At 45.0% G+C, this 21,534-nt stretch overlaps 1 protein-coding gene across 3 annotated transcripts in view; it reads left to right on the top strand.

Moving 5' to 3' along the window:
• The window catches only part of cubn (cubilin (intrinsic factor-cobalamin receptor)), a 403,204-nt gene that overhangs the window by 169,774 nt on the left and 211,896 nt on the right, over positions 1 to 21,534 (top strand). For all 3 annotated transcript variants that reach the window (XM_068013312.1, XM_068013303.1, XM_068013322.1), the window contains exons 26-27: positions 1,163 to 1,276; positions 16,273 to 16,401. In XM_068013312.1, the coding sequence (XP_067869413.1) occupies positions 1,163 to 1,276; positions 16,273 to 16,401 (243 nt within the window). The remainder of the gene's footprint in view (positions 1 to 1,162; positions 1,277 to 16,272; positions 16,402 to 21,534) is intronic.

Raw genomic sequence — 21,534 nt, 5'->3', positions numbered from 1 at the left:
GTCTTTTTCTCTTGGCTGGCTGGCTGAGCCAGGTGAGCCTGATGAGCTGATCTTTTTATTTTTAGCAGATTTTAAATTTCCATGTCATTTTCATCACCCAATCCCTATTTTTTTTGGTGCTGGGTCCGATGACCTGGTTGGAAATATCCAGTACTGCAGCTTTGATGTGTTCCCAGAGTTCTCCTGGAGTGGAATCAGCAGTGAGATCAGGATGTTCCAATCTAGTCTGTAAGGTTGCTTGATATCTATCTCTGCAGGATTAGATTTGCAGGTTGCTGACTCGAAATTTCTTTGATGGGTTGTCTCTAGGCCTGTTCTTGGGCTTAGGCTTGAAGTGGAAGTTCAGCTTTGAACGAAAGAGCCGGTGGTCTGTATGACAGTCCACACTGGGCATGAGTCTAGTAGGTAGGACGTCCTTTAGATCACACTGGCGCACCAAGATGTAATCTATCAGGTGCCAGTGTTTAGAGAGAGGATGAATCCATGTGGTCTTGAAGCGATCTTTTTGTTGAAAGAAGGTGTTGGTTATGGACAGCTGCTTTTCTGCACAGAATTCCAAGAGTAAACATCCGTTTTCATTACATTTTCCAATTCCATGTTTTCCGAGCACTCCCTTCCGTACCAGGCTGTTACAGCCCACTCTGGCATTGAAATCACCAAGGATGACAATTTTGTCCTAGGGTGGGGCATTCTGGATGAGTTCATGGAGATCTGTGTAGAATTTATCTTTGTCAGCTGGGTTAGTCTTCAGGGTTGGTGCATAAATGCTGATGAGGGTTGCATGCTGCCGGTCTTGGAGGGGCAGGTGCAGGGACATGATGCGTTCGGAGAGGCCGATTGGCAGGCTTGAAAGTTTAGTGACGTCAGTCTTCACTATTGAGGGCTTATGAGTACTACTACATTTTTAAATAATACATAAAATTATTAACTTACTGAATTTAAAATTGTGGAAACTGGTGAAAAAAACAAAAAAGGTTCCAATAGTTTCTTTTAGATCATCAAAGGTTTGTATATGTAGGATAGAATGTTATTTCCTTATGAAAAAGTAAGTGAAATAATTTGTGAAAGAAATGTAACTGCTTGTGGTTTCTATGTAATGGCTGTCTTTAGTGATTATTGGACTGTAGCTGCTGAGTAACTTGAGATTTTTTTTTGTTGACAGTTAACCACGTTACAGTCTCTTTTACCGACTTTGCAATTGAAAACAGAAGTACGAACTGCTCAGCAGATGCTTTGCAAATCTTAGATGGAGACAACTATGCGGCCCCTTCTATCGGTAAGTCAAGAGTTCACATAGTTTTCATACCGTAGTGATGGCAACAGCTAAACCAATATACCTTCACTGCATTCAGGATAATCAGTCGTTTCAAACAGTCTTTAACTTACACTTGAGTGAATTTTGAATGCCTGCCTCAGTGAGGTGCTAAAGGTTCCTTATAGTTAATATTCAGCAAAAGTAAGACTTAGAATCAAAGAATCTTCCAGCACAGAAGGAAGCCATTCAGCCCATCATGCCAGCTCTTTGAAACAACTGTTCAATTTAGTCGCACACGCCTGTTTTTTCCCCGTAACCCCGCAAATTAGTCCTCTTCAAGTCTATGTTCAACAGCCTTTGAAAGTGCTTATTGTTATCTGATTCCACCATCCTTTCATGTAGTGTATTTCAGGACCGTATGGGGAATAAATGTCTTCTCATTTCCCCTCTTGTTCTTTTGCCCATTACTTATAATCTATTACCTCTGGTAACCAACACACTTGCCAAAGGAAACAATTTGTCCCTGCTTGCTCTATCAAAACCATTCATAATCTTGAATTAGGTCTTCTTCTCTGCTGTAAGGAAAACAATTCCAGTATCTTAATAGATTTTTATAAAAGCTCTGGAATATTTTAGGTATAATACTGAGCTTTCTTTGCCAGAATCTGACACCTAGTTTCATATTTATGGATTGCATGAATTGGGTATTTTCTCCACTAACAACATGTTATCTATAATGATATGTATGTGTATACAGTGGGCCAGATTTTGCTCTCGGCAGCAAACAGATGGCACCAGCCATTGCACTTATCCACGGACTTTCTATGAGATTTTGCACTGGAACTCACTGTGAAGAGAGAGATATTTCAGCACAGTACAATCTACAGTGAAATTGGATATTTGTGAACAGGGCAACCAATGGTGTATCTCCTTAATCAATCAGATTAGAGAATAATTAATGAGCAGTACAGAGTCTGAACAAGGAAGTCATAGAATCACAGAATGGTTACAACACAGGAGGCCATTTGGCCCATCGTCTCCTTGCTGGCTCTCTGAGAGAGCAACTCACTTAGTCCCACTTCCCTGCCTTTTCCTCATAGCCCTGGAATTTTTTTCTCATCAGATAATTATCCAATTCACTTTTGAAAGCCACGATTGAAACTGTCACCTCTGGTTCTTTTGCTATTTACCTTAAATCAGTGTCCTCTGGGTTCTTGACCCTTCCACCAATGGGAACAGTTTTTCTCTATCTACTCTGTCCAGACCCCTCACAATTTTGAACACCTCTATCCAATCTCCTCTCAACTTTCTCTACTCTAAGGAAAACAATGCCAGCTTTTTCCAATCTATCCACGTAACTGAAGTCCCTCGCCCTGTAACCATTCTTGTAAATGTTTTCTACAACCTCTCCAATGCCTTAACATTCTTCCTAAAATGCGGTGCCCAGAATTGGACACAATACTCCAGTTGAGGCCAAGCCAGTGTTTTATAATGGTTTACCATAACTTCCTCACTTTTATGCCTCTATTTAAAAAGCCCAGATTCCCATATGCCTTATTAACTGTTTTCTCTGCCTGCCCTGCATGCAACCTTCAAAGACTTGTGCATATATGCCCCCAGGTTCCTCTTCTCCTGCCCCTTTAGAATTGAATTCTTTATTTTATATTGCATTTTCTCATTCTTCCTACCAAAATGTATCACTTCACACTTCTAAAATGCCAGTTAGAATATTCAATTCAATATTAAAACAAGTACATAAAGCGACTTAAAGGAAAGATTGAATGAAGGGAGAGAGATAAAAGAGACAGAAAGAAAATGTTAAATAAAATTATTCACTTTTTTTGAAATCTCCAACAATAATTAAAATCTGAAGGAATGAGATGCCACACATGTAAAAAAAAATCAGTGCCAGAGAGGTTGTTTAGCAGTGATTAATTAATCATGACATTAAAAATTTACTGACATTAGAATGGACAAACCCAAACTTTTTCTGGCAAGTTTAGGCGATATATATCGTAAACACAGCAACTTCATGTCATCCTATGCATGAGGTGTCAGCGTGACTCGGTAACACTCTCAAAAGTCAGAAGGCTATAGGTTTAAGACCCACTCCAGGACTTCAGCACAAAAAACAAGGCTGACACTGCAGTGCAGTACTGAGGGTGTGCTGCACTGTGGGAGGTGCCGTCTTTCAGATGAGTCATTAAACCAAGGAGCCATTTGCTATCTTAAATATATTTAACAGATCCCATGGCACTATTTTGAAGAAGAACAGGGGGGTTATCCCTGGTGCCCTGCCCAATATTTATCCCTCAATTAGCATCACAAAAGCAGATTATCTGGTCTTATCACATTGCTGTTTATAGGAGATTAGTTGCCACATTGCCCATGTTACAACAGTGACTACATTTTAAAAGTTCTTCATTGGCTGTGGAGTGCTTGAGACATCCAGTGGTTGGGAAAGGTGCTATATAAATGCAAGTCTTTCTTTTTTCAATGTTGAGACTCTTGGTGAGGTACTATTATAGTGAATCTTCTGGAAGAGCAGGGCAAAGCCAACAGCAACTTCCTGATTTCCATGTTTGACTGCATGTGCAGTCACCGGAAGTTCCTGTCCAATTTACACCTTAATACTGGCAAGTGCTGTTAGCCTTATTATTATTTCTGCAATGAAATCTGCCCCATTATTGAATTAAAAATAACAGCTGCAGAACAATCTATTTCCATACATTAGCTCCATAGAGATTCTTGCTACTTGTTTTTTTTTATTTGTTGACCCAATCCTATTCTTTTGTCTACATCCCTAAATTATAATTGCCTCCATTAATTCAGTGTAGTCTCCCAAATTTGACTGTTATAAACAATTTTGTGCCATCATATGAAAAATTTTCAAACAGAAACAGCTATAAAGAGATAAGTATTTGTAACAAGCACTTAAAACATAATGGAATCTTACCTTCCTTATGTTTTTCCCCACCCTCCACACCTCCACTTTTCAGAACTCTTTCACAGGATGTGGGCATCGCTGGCTAGGCCAGCATTTATTGCCCATTTCTAATTGCCCTTGTAAAGGTGATGGTGAGCCGTCTTCTTGAATCATGTAGTGTATGTACACCAACAGTCCTGTTAGAAAAGGAAATTCAGGATTTTGACCCAGCGACAGTGAAGGAATAGCGATATAGTTCCAAGTTAGGATGGTGTGTGGCTTGGAGGGGAAATTGCAGGTAGTGGTGTTCCCATGCATCTGCAACCCCTGACCTTGCAAAAGTCACGGGTTTGGAAGGTACTGTTGATGGAGCCTTGGTGAGTTGATACAGTGCATCTTTTATATGGTACATACTGCTGCCATTGTGCATTAGTGGTAGAGGGAGTAAACATTGATGGTGATGGATGGGGTGCCAATCAAGCAGGTTGCTTTGTCCTGGATAGTGTTGAGCTTCTTGAGTGTTGTTGGAGTTGCACCCATCCAGGCAAATGGAGAGTATTCCATCACACTCCTGACTTGTGCCTTGTAGGTAGTGGACAGGCTTTGGGGAGTCAAGAGCTGCGTTACTCACCAAATAATTCACTTGTTTAAAACCTAATACTTTTCTAACTTATCCCAGTTTTGATGAAAGGTCATCAACCTGAAACATTGGGCGGAATTTGCTCAGGGCAGTGGAGATGGGCTGAGAGGCAGAAGGCGTGGCAAAATGGTGGTGGATGGCAGCGTTGGAAGGAAGCCAGATGTGCTTATGCCACCAGTGGATATTCCCGGAGGAGGCCAGATTGGCAGATGGAGGCCATGCTTGAAGGTGGTGAAAAGGATAACAGGCAATTAATGGTGATTTTGACAGCTTTTTAGAATTTTGCGAGGGGCACACAAGAACAACAGTGCTTTAGAATCTCGCCAGCTGTAAGGAGGTGGAAGCTTACCAGAAGGTCAGTATTGGCTGCAGTTGGCAGCCATTGTGAGTGGTAGCATGGCATTGTAGGGAACGTGATAGTAAACTGGGCAGTAGCAATCTGGAGAGTTTCCAAACTTGGCAAGCACAGTGGAGGCATTCAGGTTGAGTGTCCTCTCTGACTTGCCACTTGTGTGTAGAGAGTTATTAGGACGGTTGCCCTTGAGAAGTGAGTGCATCAATTTACAATGGGCCTCATTCACTCAGGCTTTGAGACCTCCAGTGAGGGGGAGGATCAGAGACGGAGAGCGCTGCAGCCACCAGGAACAGGGCTGCAGCACCCATAGGGGCACCAGGATCATAAGGTTGGAAGAGGGCACAGACAAGGAGGGCACAGAGGGGTAGGGAACCAGTTTCTTGTGCACATATGATGCTACCCACCACGGAGGGTCTACCGTCAGAGGCTCTGCTTCCTGCAAATGTCAGTGTCGCCGAAACATGCGTCTCTCCAGGGAGGAGATCATAGAACTGTGCACCATGATGGAGGAGGACCTGAGGCCAAGGAAAGTGGTGGGTACCCACTTCCTGTGGTTGTGAAGGTCACCATGGCACTGAATATCTATGCATCCTTCAGGGATCTACTTGAGATATTTGTGGGATCTCCCAGTTTGTGGCTCATCACTGAATCAAGATGGCTACAAATGCCATGTTCAAGAGAGCTGGCCAATTCATGCAATTTTTCACTGATCTGGACAGTCAGGTTGAGAGAACTATAGGATTCAAGGCAATCACTGGATTCTCCCAGGTGCAGGGTGTCATCAACTGCATGCATGTGGCTATCAAGGTTCCCACAGATCATGCAGCAGCCTTCAACAACAGAAAGGGCTACCACTCACCCAATGAACAACTGGTCTGCAAACACTGCAAGCAGGTCCTTCAGGTCTGTCCAAGATTCCTGGGAAGCTGTCATGATGCCTACATACCAAGGCAGTCCCAGATGCCCAACCTTTTCAGGACCCCCACACACCTTCTAGGATGAATACTGGTTGACTAGGGCTACCCACTATGCTTTGCAGAACCCCAGCACAGATACAGAGGTAGATACAACAGCTGCCATGGAACAACTCAAGTGACCATTGAGCAGGCCATAGAGTTTCAGATGTTCAGGTGCATGGATAGATCTGGTGGTGCCCATCAGTATGCTCTATCAAGAGTCTTGCAAATGGTTATGGTATACTGTGCTCTGCACAACCTGGCACTATAGTGGGATGAAGCTTTGAACCATGAGGATATCCTGGAATGCGATGTTTGCTCAGAGGATGAGGAATTGGAGGGGGCTGCTGACCAGGCAGAAGATGATAAAGGCCCCGAGGGACCACAGGCAACATGCAATGAGATAACCACAAGGGAGGCTTGCGACCTGCAGACACCTTTCCTCATGAGCCTTCCTTGCACACCCATTCAATCCAATAAATCTTCCACCTTCTATAGCCCTGTTGGTCTTTCCTTGAATGTCCATACCATCTCACTGAACCTGGCATCACATCAGGCCATGGCATGGGAAATGCATTGACCTCATGTGGTGATGTCCTTCCTTCATACCCTTTGCAAGAGCCATCAAATTGTTAATGGTCCTGTAGTGGATAAATGTGTAAAGGATTCTTGTTGTAATGCAACATATCAGATTTCATTAAAGACAAATAAACAGAAAGGTGATATCGAACTACGTAATATAACCCTGTACAACCCAAGTGCAGCTATGTGGACTTTCTCATGGGTGCTTCCGCTGGGCTGTCAACTGAGGTGGAAGCAGGCTGCTGATCTTTTTGCTCCATGGCTTTAGATGGCTGTGGCAGTTGTCCTCTGGTTGTCTGAGGCCTTGAGGGCCCTGGCATTTAGGGGACCTCTTGTGTATGTTATGGTGGCTTCCTGAGACATTGATGTCACCATCAGAGGGGATGAAGGCCCGTCATCCATGCCAGGAGCACCCTGAGTGGAGCCCCCAGGAGCTTCAGGCAGCCACTCCTCTACCCTCCTTGCTATATTGAGTTTGAGCACCTGACAATGATGCCAGGTCGCACTGCCCACCACCCCCCCACAAACCCTGCTCCCCACCCCTTGTTCAGCCATTGCACTGCAGAGTTTATGGAGGAGGTGATGGCATGCAGCTGCACGCGCACCTCCAGCATCCACTGGGTGGTTTGCTGGATGTGGTTCTTTATGAGGGTCACCACTCACTCCATACGTGCACTCACCAGAGACATGGCTGCACTCACAGCCTGGATGGACTCCTCCATCGTTCATGCATCTGTGTGTATAACCTCTGGAAGCTCTGCCAGATGTTCATGCACTTCCCGCTGCAATTGCAGCTCCAGCATCTATAGCCTTGTCTATGACTCCAGAGGCATGTCAGCAGCCTGAAGCTGAGCATTGCAGTGGGGGGTGTCCCACAGACATACGAATGTGAGCAGCCACAACTACCACTGCTTCCAGCAGCTGCTTGGGTATGTCTGTCCTGTACTCACTAAATTGTGACCCCTTTCCTTCCCATGCATGACTACCCACTGACATGAGAGTATCTGTGCTGTTGGAGGGTGTAGGGGACTGATGTCTCGCTGCCTCCTCTGAGATCTCCTCCTCCTCCTCAGAGGTGGAAGCTGTCTCGCAGGCTCTGCAGGTGGCTGGACTTGTACATGATCTTGAGAGAGAGAGAGAGAGAGAGAGAAGAGTGATGAGAGGGCAATGCATATTCCAAATGTCCTTCTGACTACTCTTCATCTGGAGATCAGTGGTGCACACATGAGCATGATGCTTTGTGCTTGCCAGAGAATCTCTTGTGCCCATGCATTAGGCCACTCATTCTCTCAGAGGTCTACTCCTGTCTCACCATCAGTGATAGCCTTCCCTGCCTCCAGCTCCAATGCCGCTTCCTCCATTGGCATGAGGATTGCCAAATATTGGACACCGCCTCCATTCTTGCTGTTTCTCACGCATTGTGAGCTTTCTTTTCCTACAAGCATATACATGTACATTGTTACTCACCCATGCAGCATGCCTATGTTAGTGTAGCCTCACTGTCCGTCAATGTGCCACAAGGATGCCTCCTGCGCACGGCCATTCAGAACTAGCAGTCTAGGGACCAAAACAAGAAATGCTGGAACCACTCAGCAGGTCTGGCAGCATCTGTGGAAAGAGAAGCAGAGTTAACATTTCGGGTCAGTGACCCTTCTTCGGAACTGCCTAGGCATTGCCCGTAACTAGTTGGGCACCCTTTTTGCCACATTCATACTCATCTTTAGTCACATTTAAGACTGCAAGCTTAATATTATGCACTGCACACACCATGCCAGAACACATCAGGCCATTGATCCTCTTTCAATACTGCAGTCATGTATGTAGGACCACCTCCATTGCTATCTCCATCCATGCCCTTTCTTGTTTGGCCAGCCGGTCTCCTCCTCCTGAACCAAGTGAAAAGGACTTCCCTCCAAGCCCTTTCCACATGGAGGAGCACCAACAGGGAGCCATCTTGCTCTGCCTTCTGCCATTTCCCCATGTGTGCAGTTGCCAGGGCTTCCTTTCTGTTTCCTAAATGGCTGATGCCTTTAAAAGTACTGTTGGCTGCTTTTTAAACATGATGCCAAACTTGCCTGAGGTGGTACTTCCTCCCGCCCACACCTCCTAACTGGCCGGCTCCCACCCTGCCGGCCGTTAATTGGATAGCCCTGAGAATATCGCTCTCCCAGTTCCACCCACCGTCTGCACAGTGTAACGGAAACCACACCTGCCAAATGGAAACATATTAATTTTGTCATAGGGAACACTGTTTTGAACTTTTACTGGACATTGAAATAATTTGTTTAAAAAGACCACAGGACTGAGTGGCTGAAAACATGGCTGCACATTTGCATTCTGTGAGATAGTTATCCAGAGAGACAATGGAAGTACTCCCGGATTCAGTTAGCCAGATGGGTTTTGTCAATAGTGATGATCAAGAGACATTGAGAGTCATTGAATGTATAAGCACCAGCATTCCGCCACACTACTGAGGGTCTGGTAAGCTTGGAGGAATCCACAAACCTCGCAGGTGAGGCTCTTTCAATCAAGGAGCTAGTCACATGACTAACCTGCTGGCCAGCCTGGGGATTAATTGAATTGTGCTCACAGAAAAGTTTGAGGCAGACTGCTTTTGAAAACCAAAAGAGAAGCAAGATCTCTCTCTCTCTGTCTCTCTCTCATGCAAAGTTCCAGAGACCCACAGAACTAACTTAAGCCTCAAGACAGAAGATTCCTCAAGTCTTCTGGTACCAGCAAAACAAGTTTAAAAGTGTTCATTGGGCCCCAACGAGAACTGCAGGACTTAACTTCGATCAAAACTTCACAGCAAACCCAAAACCAGTAACTGAATTCCATCTACTACTTCAAACCTTACCACCTTTAATTCTTTGTCCTCCTCTGTCTCTATTTGTGTGTGTGTTTATCGCATATGCATGCCAACGTGGTCGTGCCATGTATTCTTAGTAATTTTAACTGAGCTAGAGTTTTAAGGTTAATTTCTTGTTTAAATCTGAGAAAACGTATCTAGTTGATTTCTTTCCAATTACAATTAGAGAGCGGTGAGCAAGGATTCACTGAGGGAAAGCTAAAAACACTGTTTTTAAAAGTTAAACCCCTGTTACAGCTAAACCTTCAAAAGGCTGAGAGGGGAGCCCTAGACCTCTTTCTCACCTGGTGCTAATAGAAATTTGGGGGCTAGTGTCCGCGATTGGGCCCACAGACAAACGAGAAATTGGAAATGGGAAATCAAAATGATTCCAATTACAAAGGAAAAAGATTTCAGTACAGGTTTTCTTGTGGTTGTGTGTGCTGGAATACTAACATGTCCATGTCCGAAGCCACTACACTCCCAAGTCAGGGTGAAGTAACTTGGGATAAGTTAAAGGCACTGTCTATGAAGGAGTTGAGAAATATGGCCGAGCAGTTTCCGTGCCAAGGCTTGGAAGTCTGAACTCCTAAGATTAGTGACCAACTACCTTTCCCTCAAACCTGAAGAATCAGAAACAGGGTTAGAAATAGACTCCAACAGGGTATTGCTAGCAAAGATACAATTGGAACCGAGGAAAGTTGAAATGGAAGACAGGGAAAGAGAGAGAGAAAGGGAGAGACAGGAGAAAGAAGAAGAGAGAGAGAGAGAAAGACAGGAGAAAGAAAAAGAGAGAGAGGAGAGCGAAAGAGAAAGAACCTTCCAGAAGGAACGGGAGGAAAGAGAGCTGCAGCGGCTTGAGATAGCCTGGGGGGGGCGGGGTTGCTGGTGGGGGGGCGACCGAGTAATTCAGTGAGGGAGACGTGGAAGCATTTGTTGTATCTTTTGAAAAACTTGCAAGGGAGTTTCTGACGCAAAGTAAACTAACAGGAAAAGCCCATGAGGTTTATTCCCTGTTGCCAGATGAGAGTTCATCAAATTATGAACTCGGGACATATGAGCTAGTACTGGAAGCTTTAAACCCTCAAGAAGCAAACTGATCAAACTTACTTGGAGTTTGAGAGAAGTAAGCAGCTGGCTTTTGACCAGTAGTTGAGGGCTTTTAATGTGCAGCCCAGCTATGAAAATCTCAGAGAGGTAATTCTCCTTGAGGAATTTAAAAACTCTTTCCCACTCTCCATTAAAACCCATGTGGAGGAACAAAAAGTACATATAGCGAGGCAAGCCGCAGTTCTGGCTGATGAGTTTGCTCATATACAAGTTGGTCCCCAGGGGAAAGTCTTTCCTAGTCACCCCCACAAATCCGAAGAGAACAAAAGGTGGGAAGGTGATAGGAGCCCAAGCAGTCCTGGGAGAGAAAGAAAAGCAGGAGACACAGGGGGCCCTCCTCCAGCCAAAAAGGAAGGTGCTGTAAGTAGGAGTGAGACCCGGAGACCCGTGTACTTCTATTGTAATAAAGCAGGTCATCTAAGAGCTGACTGCTGGAAACTACGGGGAAAGCCTGTAGGGTTAATCAGGGCACACCCGCTCAGTGAATGAGAAAGGACCCTGATGGAAAACACAGCTGAATAAGCTGTGGCTTTAACTGCAGCAGTGGTAAGACCCAGGAAACATACTACTGTGGGTGCAGGAAAATTTAATAAGATTCCTGAAGGTTATCAGGATTTTGTGTCTAAAGAGAGAGTAACCCCATACCCCTCAAGTGGGGCAAGCAAGCCCATAGTAATCCTCAGGGATACAGGGGCCACTAGATCCCTTTTACTGGGAAAAGGCCTTCCATTTCCCCCAGAGAGGAGTAAATACTAGAATAGTGGTGAATGGTATTGGAGGGCAGTGTACACCTGTACCTTTACATGGGTGGACTTGGAGTGCAACCTAGTTTCGGGACCAGTGACCATAGGGATTGTCTCTAGTTTGCCTGTGTACTGAGTTGACCTGCTCTTGGGTAATGATCTGGCGGGGGCAAAGATGGTAGCGACCCCAGTAGTGAGAGAAAGATGGCAGGAGCTCAGAGAGACAGGCCAGTGGCAGGAGGTGGTCCCCTGCAGTTCCCCTGAAAGTGTAGTGAATCAGGCTATGACCAAACCAGCTCCCCCAGAGGAGACTGAATTGACACTGCAGGCAGATGTCCGTGAGGTCTGTCTGTCTGAAACTTTCTTTGGAAAGTTAGAGAACCGAGGGAATGGATTAAATAGATCTTTCCTAGCTGAGGCTCAGTGAGTTGATCCAGTACTAGGAGAGTTAGCACAGGCTGCCCAGTCTGAAATTGAAGCAGAGGGAGTCCCTGATTGCTACTATTTAAAGGATGAGGTACTGATGAGGAAATGGAGTTCTCCTCACAGACCTGAGGACAAAGAATGGACAGTGGTTCACCAGGTAGTGGTGCCGCAGAGGTACCGGAGAGAAATATTAAGAATGGCCCATGAGATCACAATGGCTGTACATATCGGTATACACAAAACCAAAGCCTGCATAAGACAGCAGTTTGACTGGCCAAAACTCCACAAAGATGTGGTGGAGTACTGCAGGAGTTGCCACATGTGCCAGGTTGAGGGGAAACCCCAGCCTACAGTGAAACCTGCATCCCTAAGTCCTATACCAGCGTTTTGAGGTCCCTCCAGCAGAGCACTGGTGAATTGTAAGGGACCCATGATCAGAACAAAAGGGACAGACAGGCACAGGGCTGGCAAGAAGTTAGAGAGGAAAGGGGAAACAGGGACAAAGAGGGCAGGTTACAGGAGGTCTGGGAGGATTCCCAAATAAAAACCCCTACTGTCCGGTCAGCCAACCCCAAAATGTTGGAAAGTTAGATCCCACATCCTCCTATATAAACACAGACACCAGAAGCACCCCACCAGCGTTGCTAACAGCATTTACAGAAACCTGCAGAGACAAAGATAGTCCTCAAAAGGGCAGAGAAACTGCAAGGATGATGCCTCACCTAGTCAAAGTGCCGCAGGGGAGTGAAGTGGAATCTGGACAAATACCTGCAAGCAGGAATGTCCCATAGGACAAAGGAAAGATTAGTAAAGAATTCCCTCTTGCCCATAGTCAGGAGTAAAGGGAAACAACCATACCCTAAAGTGAAAAACACTTGCATGACTCATCAGAGCACTGGAAGACAGATCAGAGTGGATCCACCTACTGCCAACTCCTATGATCAGAACTCTAAACCAGGGCTAATTAAATCTAACCCACCCCCCTGCAGACCGCAACAGCAACAAGGACACCCATAGTCATGGAAATGTGCAAACTGCAAACCTCCCCAAAACTCACATGTTTATTGGGATGCCCATTCCCAACGTATGGCAGGTTGATAGTGAAGAAACTTTAAACCCCTTGGGCAACACAGAACTATCTCGGACCCACCTCAAGAAAAGGGGCAGTTTAAAGCAGCACTGCTACAAAGGAAAGACAGACTGTAACAATTTTTAAGATTTCTGAATGAATGAGAATGAACGAGAGAAAGGCATATGTGTTTTCCTGTACTTTCTCTTCTTTCTATTTTTATAATGAAATGCTCCCCCAATGTCGTATTTCATTCAGCTAGATGTGGAGATGTGACGGAAACCACACCTGGCAAATGGAAACATTAATTTCGTCATACGGAACACTGTTTTAAACTGTTACTGGACATTGAAATAACTTGTTTAAAAAGACCACAGGACTGAGTGGCTGAAAACATGGCTGCACATTAGCATTCTGAGAGATAGTTGTCCAGAGCGATAATAAAAGTACTCCCGTATTCAATTAGCCAAATGGGTTTTGTCAATAGTGATGATCAAGAGACATTGAGAGTCATGGAATATGTAAAAGCCAGAATTCCACTCCCCTACTGAGTGTCTGGTAAGCTTGGAGGAATCCATGAACCTCGCAGGCAAGGCTGTTTCAATCAAGCAGCTAGTCACATGACTAACCTGCTGGCCAACTTGGGGAATTAATTGAATTGTGCTGACAGAAAAGTTTTGAGGCAGACTGCTTTTGAAAACCAAAAGAGAAGCAAGGTTTCTCTCTCTGTCTCTCGCTCTCTCATGAAAAGTTCCAGAGATCCACAGAAGTAACTTAAGCCTCAAGACAGAACACTCCTTTAGCCTTCTGGTACCAGTGAAACAAGTTTAAAAGTGTGCACTGGACCACAACGAGAACTGCAAGACTTAACTTCAATCAAAACTTCACTACAAACCCAAAACCAGTAACTGAATTTCATCTAATACTTCAAACTTCCCCACTTTAATTGTTTCTCCTCCTCTGTCTCTATGTGTGTGTGTGTTTATTGCGTAAGCATGCTAGCTTGGTTGTGTCACATATTCTCAGTAGTTTTAACTGAGTTAGAGTTTTAAGGTTAATAAACTTACACCTTTTTTGTTTAAATCTGAGAATACCTGTCTGGTTGATTTCTTTACAATTACAATTAGCGAGCAGTGAGCAAGGACTCACTGAGGGGAAGCTAAAAACACTGCGTTTTTAAAAATTAAACCGAGTTACACCCAAACCAGGAAAAGGCTAAGGGGGAGCCCTAGACCCCTTCCTCACTTGGTCATAACAGCAGTCACGTCACTAACTTTTGGTCCTGACATAAGGACTTTGTTGCTGCGGTAAAATCTCGGCCATTAACTCCATTTCGCTCTCCACAGATGTGGCCTGGCCAGCTGAGTATTTCCAGCACTTTTTGTTTTTATTTCAGATTTCCAGCATCTGCAGTATTTTGCTTTTGTATGGAATCAGAAAATGTGACCTAGTAATGTTGACTGCAGACGTTGGGCTGTGCTGAGACTTGTCTTTGTTTTTAAGCACGTTGATCTTTATTTACAAGAAACTAAGCAACATTTGAGTTTATTTCTGCAACATGCTCTAGATGCATTTATAAACTATTCTAGTAAACAGTTAACATTCCAGACTAATCACATGACAATGCCTAACTAGTACTCTTATGGTGGAAATTCATTCTCATCACATCACCCTTCTTTTGAGCTAACAGGAAAAAAGCATCTTTACTGGATTTCAGGATTGACTATCCTAGGTCTGGTAGTAAACTGAAGGATTATTTTGCTTCTGCAGAGGTTTGCTGTTACTAACTCAGGTCCGTTATTTCTATAATAAGTTGATTATTTCATAAACTTGCCTATTCACACATTGATATTTCTGCTGCTTATAATGAAGCAATAGTAAGACATGCATGATTATTCGGATAGCTAATAAAACCAATCTCAGATTCATTTGGTGCTGGTGGTAGCTCACTCATTCTCCAAAACCTGATTTTGGAAATTGAAATCAATTGTAGATACTTCAGGTTCTTGCCAATTTATTTTTATTGGAGATACAGCACTGAAACAGGCCCTTCGGCCTGACCAACAACAACCCATTTATACTAACCCTACAGTAATCCCATATTCCCTACCACCTACCTATGCTAGGGGCAATTTACAATGGCCAATTTACCTATTACCTGCAAGTCTTTGGCTGTGGGAGGAAACCGGAGCACCAGGCAAAAACCCACGCGGTCACAGGGAGAACTTGCAAACTCCGCACAGGCAGTACCCAGAATTGAACCCGGGTCCCTGGAGCTGTGAGGCTGCGGTGCTGACCACTGTGCCGCCCTTAATAATGTCATTAACTACACTATGTATGAACTCGGAGTGCTGGCCATCCCTTTACTGCATTAGGATATCCCAATAATTGCCCCTGTCAAGCATGACCCTTAAGTTGATAACCAGGTTCTAACACTGGCAGCATTCAACTAGGTATCACTGGTCAAAGAAATGCTGGTAAGACTTCTTAGCATATTTGTCAGAATACTTTGGTAGTTTTCCACTTGGCCCTAGCGCAAAACCAGTCCAAAACCAACAATTCTAGCTTGAAGACACAGTTGACGCAATGGACAATACTTCACAAAAATGTGGGGTGCGTCAAATAATGTCCATGAACGTTTACAGTGTATCATTAGTATGACATCCAACTAATTTATGATACTGTTTACAACAAGAACTGGGGAGTTATTCCCAGTATCCTGGCCCATAGTTATCCATCTACCTATATCACTAAAACTAATAATTTGGTGATTAACACATTGTTGTTTGTTGGAGCTTGTGTTTTTGAAATAACAATTGTGACTGCACTTCAGAAGTACTTCAGCAGCTATAAAACACTTTGGGAAGTCAGAGGTCCTGAGAGGTCCTATATAAGTGCAAGTTCTTTAATCTACTCACTATACCCTGGAAATTGCTGTTGATGTAGTATTGAGAGATTAAGTGAAAGTAACTTAAATTCTGATCTTAAAAAACAAAAATTATTTAACAATAATCTGAGTGTAGATAGGCATTGAGAATCTTGCTCTAAATGTATGGTTTCGAGTAGAAATTTAATACAGCAGCAATGATTTTCGCTGAAATGGCATTTGTTCAGCATTTTATATTGGATTAGAGACTAGCATAGGGAGGTCTTTTCATTATCCCTGTGCATTGACCTGAGCATTCTAATTTAAAATGTCACTTGTCAGTGAGTGTAGTGTTCTGTTCTTTCTTCATTTAAGAATGGTGTGAGTGGGTGTGTGCTTTGTGTTTAGTGTACAATGTTTTCACATCATATTTTATCCATGCTGTAGTCCTTCAAGTGGTTGAATGTGTACTTTAATTTACTTCCATGATTTGTAGGTCGTTACTGTGGAGACATAATCCCTCATCCCATCACATCGTTCAGTGATGCCTTGCTTGTCAACTTCATCTCCAACAATGTCCGCTCAGGCAAAGGTTTCCGAGCAACATATGCTGCATCAACATCAGGTGAGACTATACATTTCTGACTTTAAAACTCAGAGACAAGTAAGATCAGGCAGAGCAAACTCCAATTTTGAGTAATAGTTACCTGGTAAATACAATTCAGGTGGAGGGTCTTCTGTACTACCTTAGCTTTCAGATGGTTCACTATCCGACTTCCCAACAGAATTATTTCTTTAGCTAGGGGAGTACTTAGTAAAAGAGCACAGCAACAGACAATACTGAGAAATTCATGACATACACAGCGCAAATACAACAAATAAACAACTATAGAAAGCATTAAAAAATGGAATAAACTTCTTTTCTCATTTAATATATCTTGTAGTCTGTCATAGCTTTATTGTGCACAATATTTAACGTTGGTAGCTCAAAAACCAAATAAAGTTTCTGAGCTCTGTAATGTCTACAGTGGACATCTAGAAGGTATATGTGGCGTAAACATTGCAGGTAGTACTAATCCTCACAACAACTTGTAGTATACGACATATGGTTGACAATCCCTGTGGATCAACATGGATTTCAGTCAGACACTCCCAAATTGTACTGGTCTATCAATTTGCCAAGGGAGCTGACTTTTGAACTGGCCCTCTACCTAAAATAGCACCTGCCATGAGTGCTGTGGCTTCTGCCCTCTCAGGTCAATGTTCTCCCCCTGCCCTGCTGCACTATACCCACCAATGACCACTACACCTATGCTCTGTACTATTCACTTCTTTTGCTGCTGTGTTGCTACTTCTAAATCTTCTTCTTTATCAAACTTACTGGGGCTGATATTCATCGACAGGTCTAAGGCAGAAGTGATTTCCATCCATTTTTGGGGTCTGTTGCATCAAATTTGAACCTATTTTCAGGATATAATGGTTGCCAAAAGCAGCCCAATTTGTTGTAGGTTTGAGCTGAGCTAAAATATTCACATCAATTTAACCGTGCAGCTATGGAATACTGAATCAAAAACAAGAAATGCTGGATTCACTCAGCAGGTCTGGCAGCATCTGTGGAAAGAGAAGCAGAGTTAACGTTTCGGGTCAGTGACCCTTCTTCGGAACTGACAAATATTAGAAAAGTCACAGATTATAAACAAGTGAGGTGGGGGTTGGGCAAGAGATAACAAAGGAGAAGGTGCAGATTGGACCAGGCCACATAGCTGACCAAAAGGTCACGGAGCAAAGGCAAACAATATGTTAATGGTGTTTTGAAAGACAAAGCATTAGTACAGATTAGGTGTGAATATACTGAATATAGAACAGCAGCAAGTGCAAACCTGAAGAAAAACAACCTGAAAAAAACAGTGGGTAAGCAAACTGAACAAACTAAGATGAAATGAAATAAATGCAAAAAATGTAAAAAGGAATGCAAAAAAAAGGAAGAAAAAATAACTAAAAATGACTAAAAATGAAAGTAAAGTGGGGGGCTGTCATGCTCTGAAATTATTGAACTCAATGTTCAGTCCGGCAGGCTGTAGTGTGCCTAATCGGTAGATGAGATGCTGTTCCTCGAGCTTGCGTTGATGTTCACTGGAACACTGCAGCAATCCCAGGACAGAGATGTGAGCATGAGAGCAGGGGGGAGTGTTGAAATGGCAAGCAACCGGAAGCTCAGGGTCCTGCTTGCGGACTGAGCGGAGATGTTCCGCAAAGCGGTCACCCAGTCTGCGCTTGGTCTCCCCAATGTAGAGGAGACCACACTGTGAGCAGCGAATACAGTATACTACATTGAAAGAAGTACAAGTAAATCGCTGCTTCACCTGAAAGGAGTGTTTGGGGCCTGGGATAGTGAGGAGAGAGGAGGTAAATGGGCAGGTATTACACCTCCTGCGATTGCAAGGGAAGGTGCCCTGGGACGGGGTGGTGGGGGTAATGGAGGAGTGGACCAGGGTGTCGCGGAGGGAACGATCCCTTCGGAATGCTGACAGGGGAAGGGAGGGGAAGATGCGACTGGTAGTGGCATCACGCTGGAGGTGGCGAAAATGGCGGAGGATGATCCTTTGGATATGGAGGCTGGTGGGATGAAAAGTGAGGACAAGGGGAACCCTGTCACGGTTCTGGGAGGGAGGGGAAGGGGTGAGGGTAGAGGTGCGGGGAATGGGTCGGACACGGTTGAGGGCCCTGTCAACCACAGTGGGGGGAAATCCTCGGTTGAGGAAAAAGGAGGTCATATCAGAAGCACCGTCATGGAAGGTAGCATCATCAGAGCAGATGCGTCGGAGACGGAGAAACTGGGAGAATGGAATGGAGTCCTTACAGGAGGTAGGGTGTGAAGAAGTGTAGTCGAGGTAGCTGTGGGAGTCAGTGGGCTTATAATGGATATTGGTAGACAACCTATCCCCAGAGATGGAGACAGAGAAGTCGAGGAAGGGAAGGGAAGTGTCAGAGATGGACCATGTAAAGGTGAGAGAAGGGTGGAAATTGGAAGCAAAGTTGATAAAGTTTTCGAGTTCGGGGCGGGAGCAGGAAACGGCACCGATACAGTCATCAATGTACTGGAAAAAGAGTTGGGGGAGGGGGCCTGAGTGGGACTGGAACAAAGAATGCTCGACATATCCCACAAAAAGACAGGCATAACTAGGACCCATGCGGGTACCCATAGCGACACCTTTTACTTGAAGGAAGTGCGTGGAGTTGAAGGAGAAGTTGTTCAATGTGAGAACAAGTTCAGCCAGGCGGAGGAGGGTGTTGGTGGATGGGGACTGGTTGGGCCTCTGTTCCAGGAAGAAGCGGAGAGCCCTCAAACCATCCTGGTGGGGGATGGAGGTGTAGAGCGATTGGACGTCCATAGTGGAGAGGAGGCGGTTGGGACCAGGAAACTGGAAATTGTCAAAATGACGTAGGGCGTCAGAAGAGTCACGGATGTAGGTGGGAAGAGACTGGACCAGCGGAGAAAAGATAGAGTCTAGATAGGAAGAAATAAGTTCAGTTGGGCAGGAGCAGGCTGACACAATGGGTCTGCCGGGACAGTCCCGTTTGTGGATTTTGGGAAGGAGATAGAAGCGGGCTGTCCGGGGTTGCGGGACTATGAGGTTGGAAGCTGTAGAGGGAAGATCTCCAGAGGAGATGAGGTCAGTGACAGTCCTTTGGACGGTGGCTGAATGATTGGGAATCCTGTCTGTGATCGCACCCAAGGTCACAGCAAAGAATGAGGAAAAATTTTAGTAGTGCAGTCTGTGGCCACTTCACTGCATCTGCTGGGATTATCCTTCTCCCAGCTGCACTGAGACTGCCGCTGGCTTTGTTCAAGTAATTAATGATGAATTGATGAACTGGAATTATCCTCTTTGGGACAAATTTCTGTTGCGGTGGGATTTCTGCCTACCTCTCTGAATCCACTCCAACCCTTAGCCCTATCCCCCACTGGCCTCTCTTTCCTCATGCACCACATATAAATAGCTGTGTGGAGACAGGGCTTGGGTTGCCAGGGAATATCGCCCTCTCGTCCCCCACATACCCCCTCAAATCTGCTGTGTTGCCACTGTTGCCACAGAAAATGTGGCAGTAACTAGCTTGACATTTCTTTCTGTGGAGGGAGAGGGCCTTGTGGTGGCTTTCTCTCCCTTAACTCTTGTCCCCAACATCTGTCCAAGGCCTTCAGTGGGACACCAATTCCGATCTTCAAAGCCCTTTAAGATCACTTACCAGCTTTTCTGGTATTGCAGCGACATCTCTTCTGCAGCACCATTCATAATACTTTCTTTAGGCAGCTGGGCTTCCTCTTGGCAGCATGAGTCTGGCTGGGAACCTGTTGTTGCATCAAAGATGTACCCTGGCCCAGAGGAAAGGGCTAAGGGTTGAAGTGGACTCAGAGAGGTAGGCAGAAATCTGTCCCAAAGAGGATAATTCCAGTTCATGAATTCATCATTAATTACATGTACAAGGCCCTACTAATGCAAAGTCAGATTTCATTCTCATTTGTCAAAAGTCCTCAGGTCATCAACTAGTCCATTAGAACTTTCTACTAATGATATACAACTTTTTTCTTTTTTATTCATTCATGGGATGTGGGTGTCACTGGCCAGGCCAGCATTTATTGCCCATCCCGAATTGCCCTTGAGGAGGTGGTGGTGAGCTCTCTTCTTGAACCGCTGCCGTCTATTTGGTGTAGGTACACCCACAGTGCTGTTAGGAAGGGAGTTCCAGGATTTTGACCCAGCGACAGTGAAGGAACGGCGTTATAGTTCACTCTCACTTCACCTCTTGAGTTCAGCACTTTTGTCCATATTTGAACCAAGGCTGTAATGAGGTCAGGAGCTGAGTGGCCCTGGCAGACCCCAAACTGAGCGTCACTGAGCAGGTTATTGCTAAGCAAGTGCTGCTTGATGGCACTGTTGATGACACCTTCCATCACTTTACTGATGATTGAGAGTAGACTGATGGGGCGGTAATTGGCTGGGTTGGACTTGTCCTGCTTTTTGTGTACAGGACATGCCTGGGCAATTTTCCACATTGCAGGATAGATGCCAGTGTTGTAGCTGTACTGGAACAGCTTGGCTAGGGGCGCGGCAAGTTCTGGAGCACAGGTCTTCAGTACTATTGCCGGAATATTGTCAGGGCCCATAGCAATATCCAGTGCCTTCAGTCGTTTCTTGATATCACGCGGAGTGAATCGAATTGGCTGAAGTCTGGCATCGGTGATGCTGGGGACTTCAGGAGGAGGCAATTATCTACTGTTACAACCAGATGAGAAAGACGTCTACGGTTCCCTTTCAGCTTTCACCTGGTCTTACCGTAACAGGGTTTTATTTTTAAACACATTGGCCAGAGTTTGACACCAACCGAGCGAGCCAGATGGTGGCGGGAGGCTGGGAGGTGGTGGTGTAAAGTTGATTGGAAGACCCAGGAACACCTTCCCGACCCGTTCCCATCTCCGCCTCCGCTTTACATAGGGCGGGGTGGGCTGAAAAATGGGCCCCCCATTGCAGGCCAATCAAGGCCCTTAAGTGGCCATTCACTGGCCACTTAAGGGCCTTTGTCTGCCTCCATGGGGATTTTACCCATGGCAAGCAGGCATCCTGGGGATGTGAAAGGCCACCTGGTGAAATGTGCCACCAGGGGTGTGCCCTAACAATCGGGCACAGGGTGCCTGATTAAGGGTCGCCCCCACTTCCCCAACAATCCCCGGGACCCAAGACGCCCCCACCCTTCCCCC

The sequence above is a fragment of the Heterodontus francisci genome, chromosome 2 (assembly GCF_036365525.1).
Source record: "Heterodontus francisci isolate sHetFra1 chromosome 2, sHetFra1.hap1, whole genome shotgun sequence".
NCBI lineage: Eukaryota > Metazoa > Chordata > Chondrichthyes > Heterodontiformes > Heterodontidae > Heterodontus > Heterodontus francisci.
This window is presented reverse-complemented; position numbering and strand designations above follow the sequence as displayed.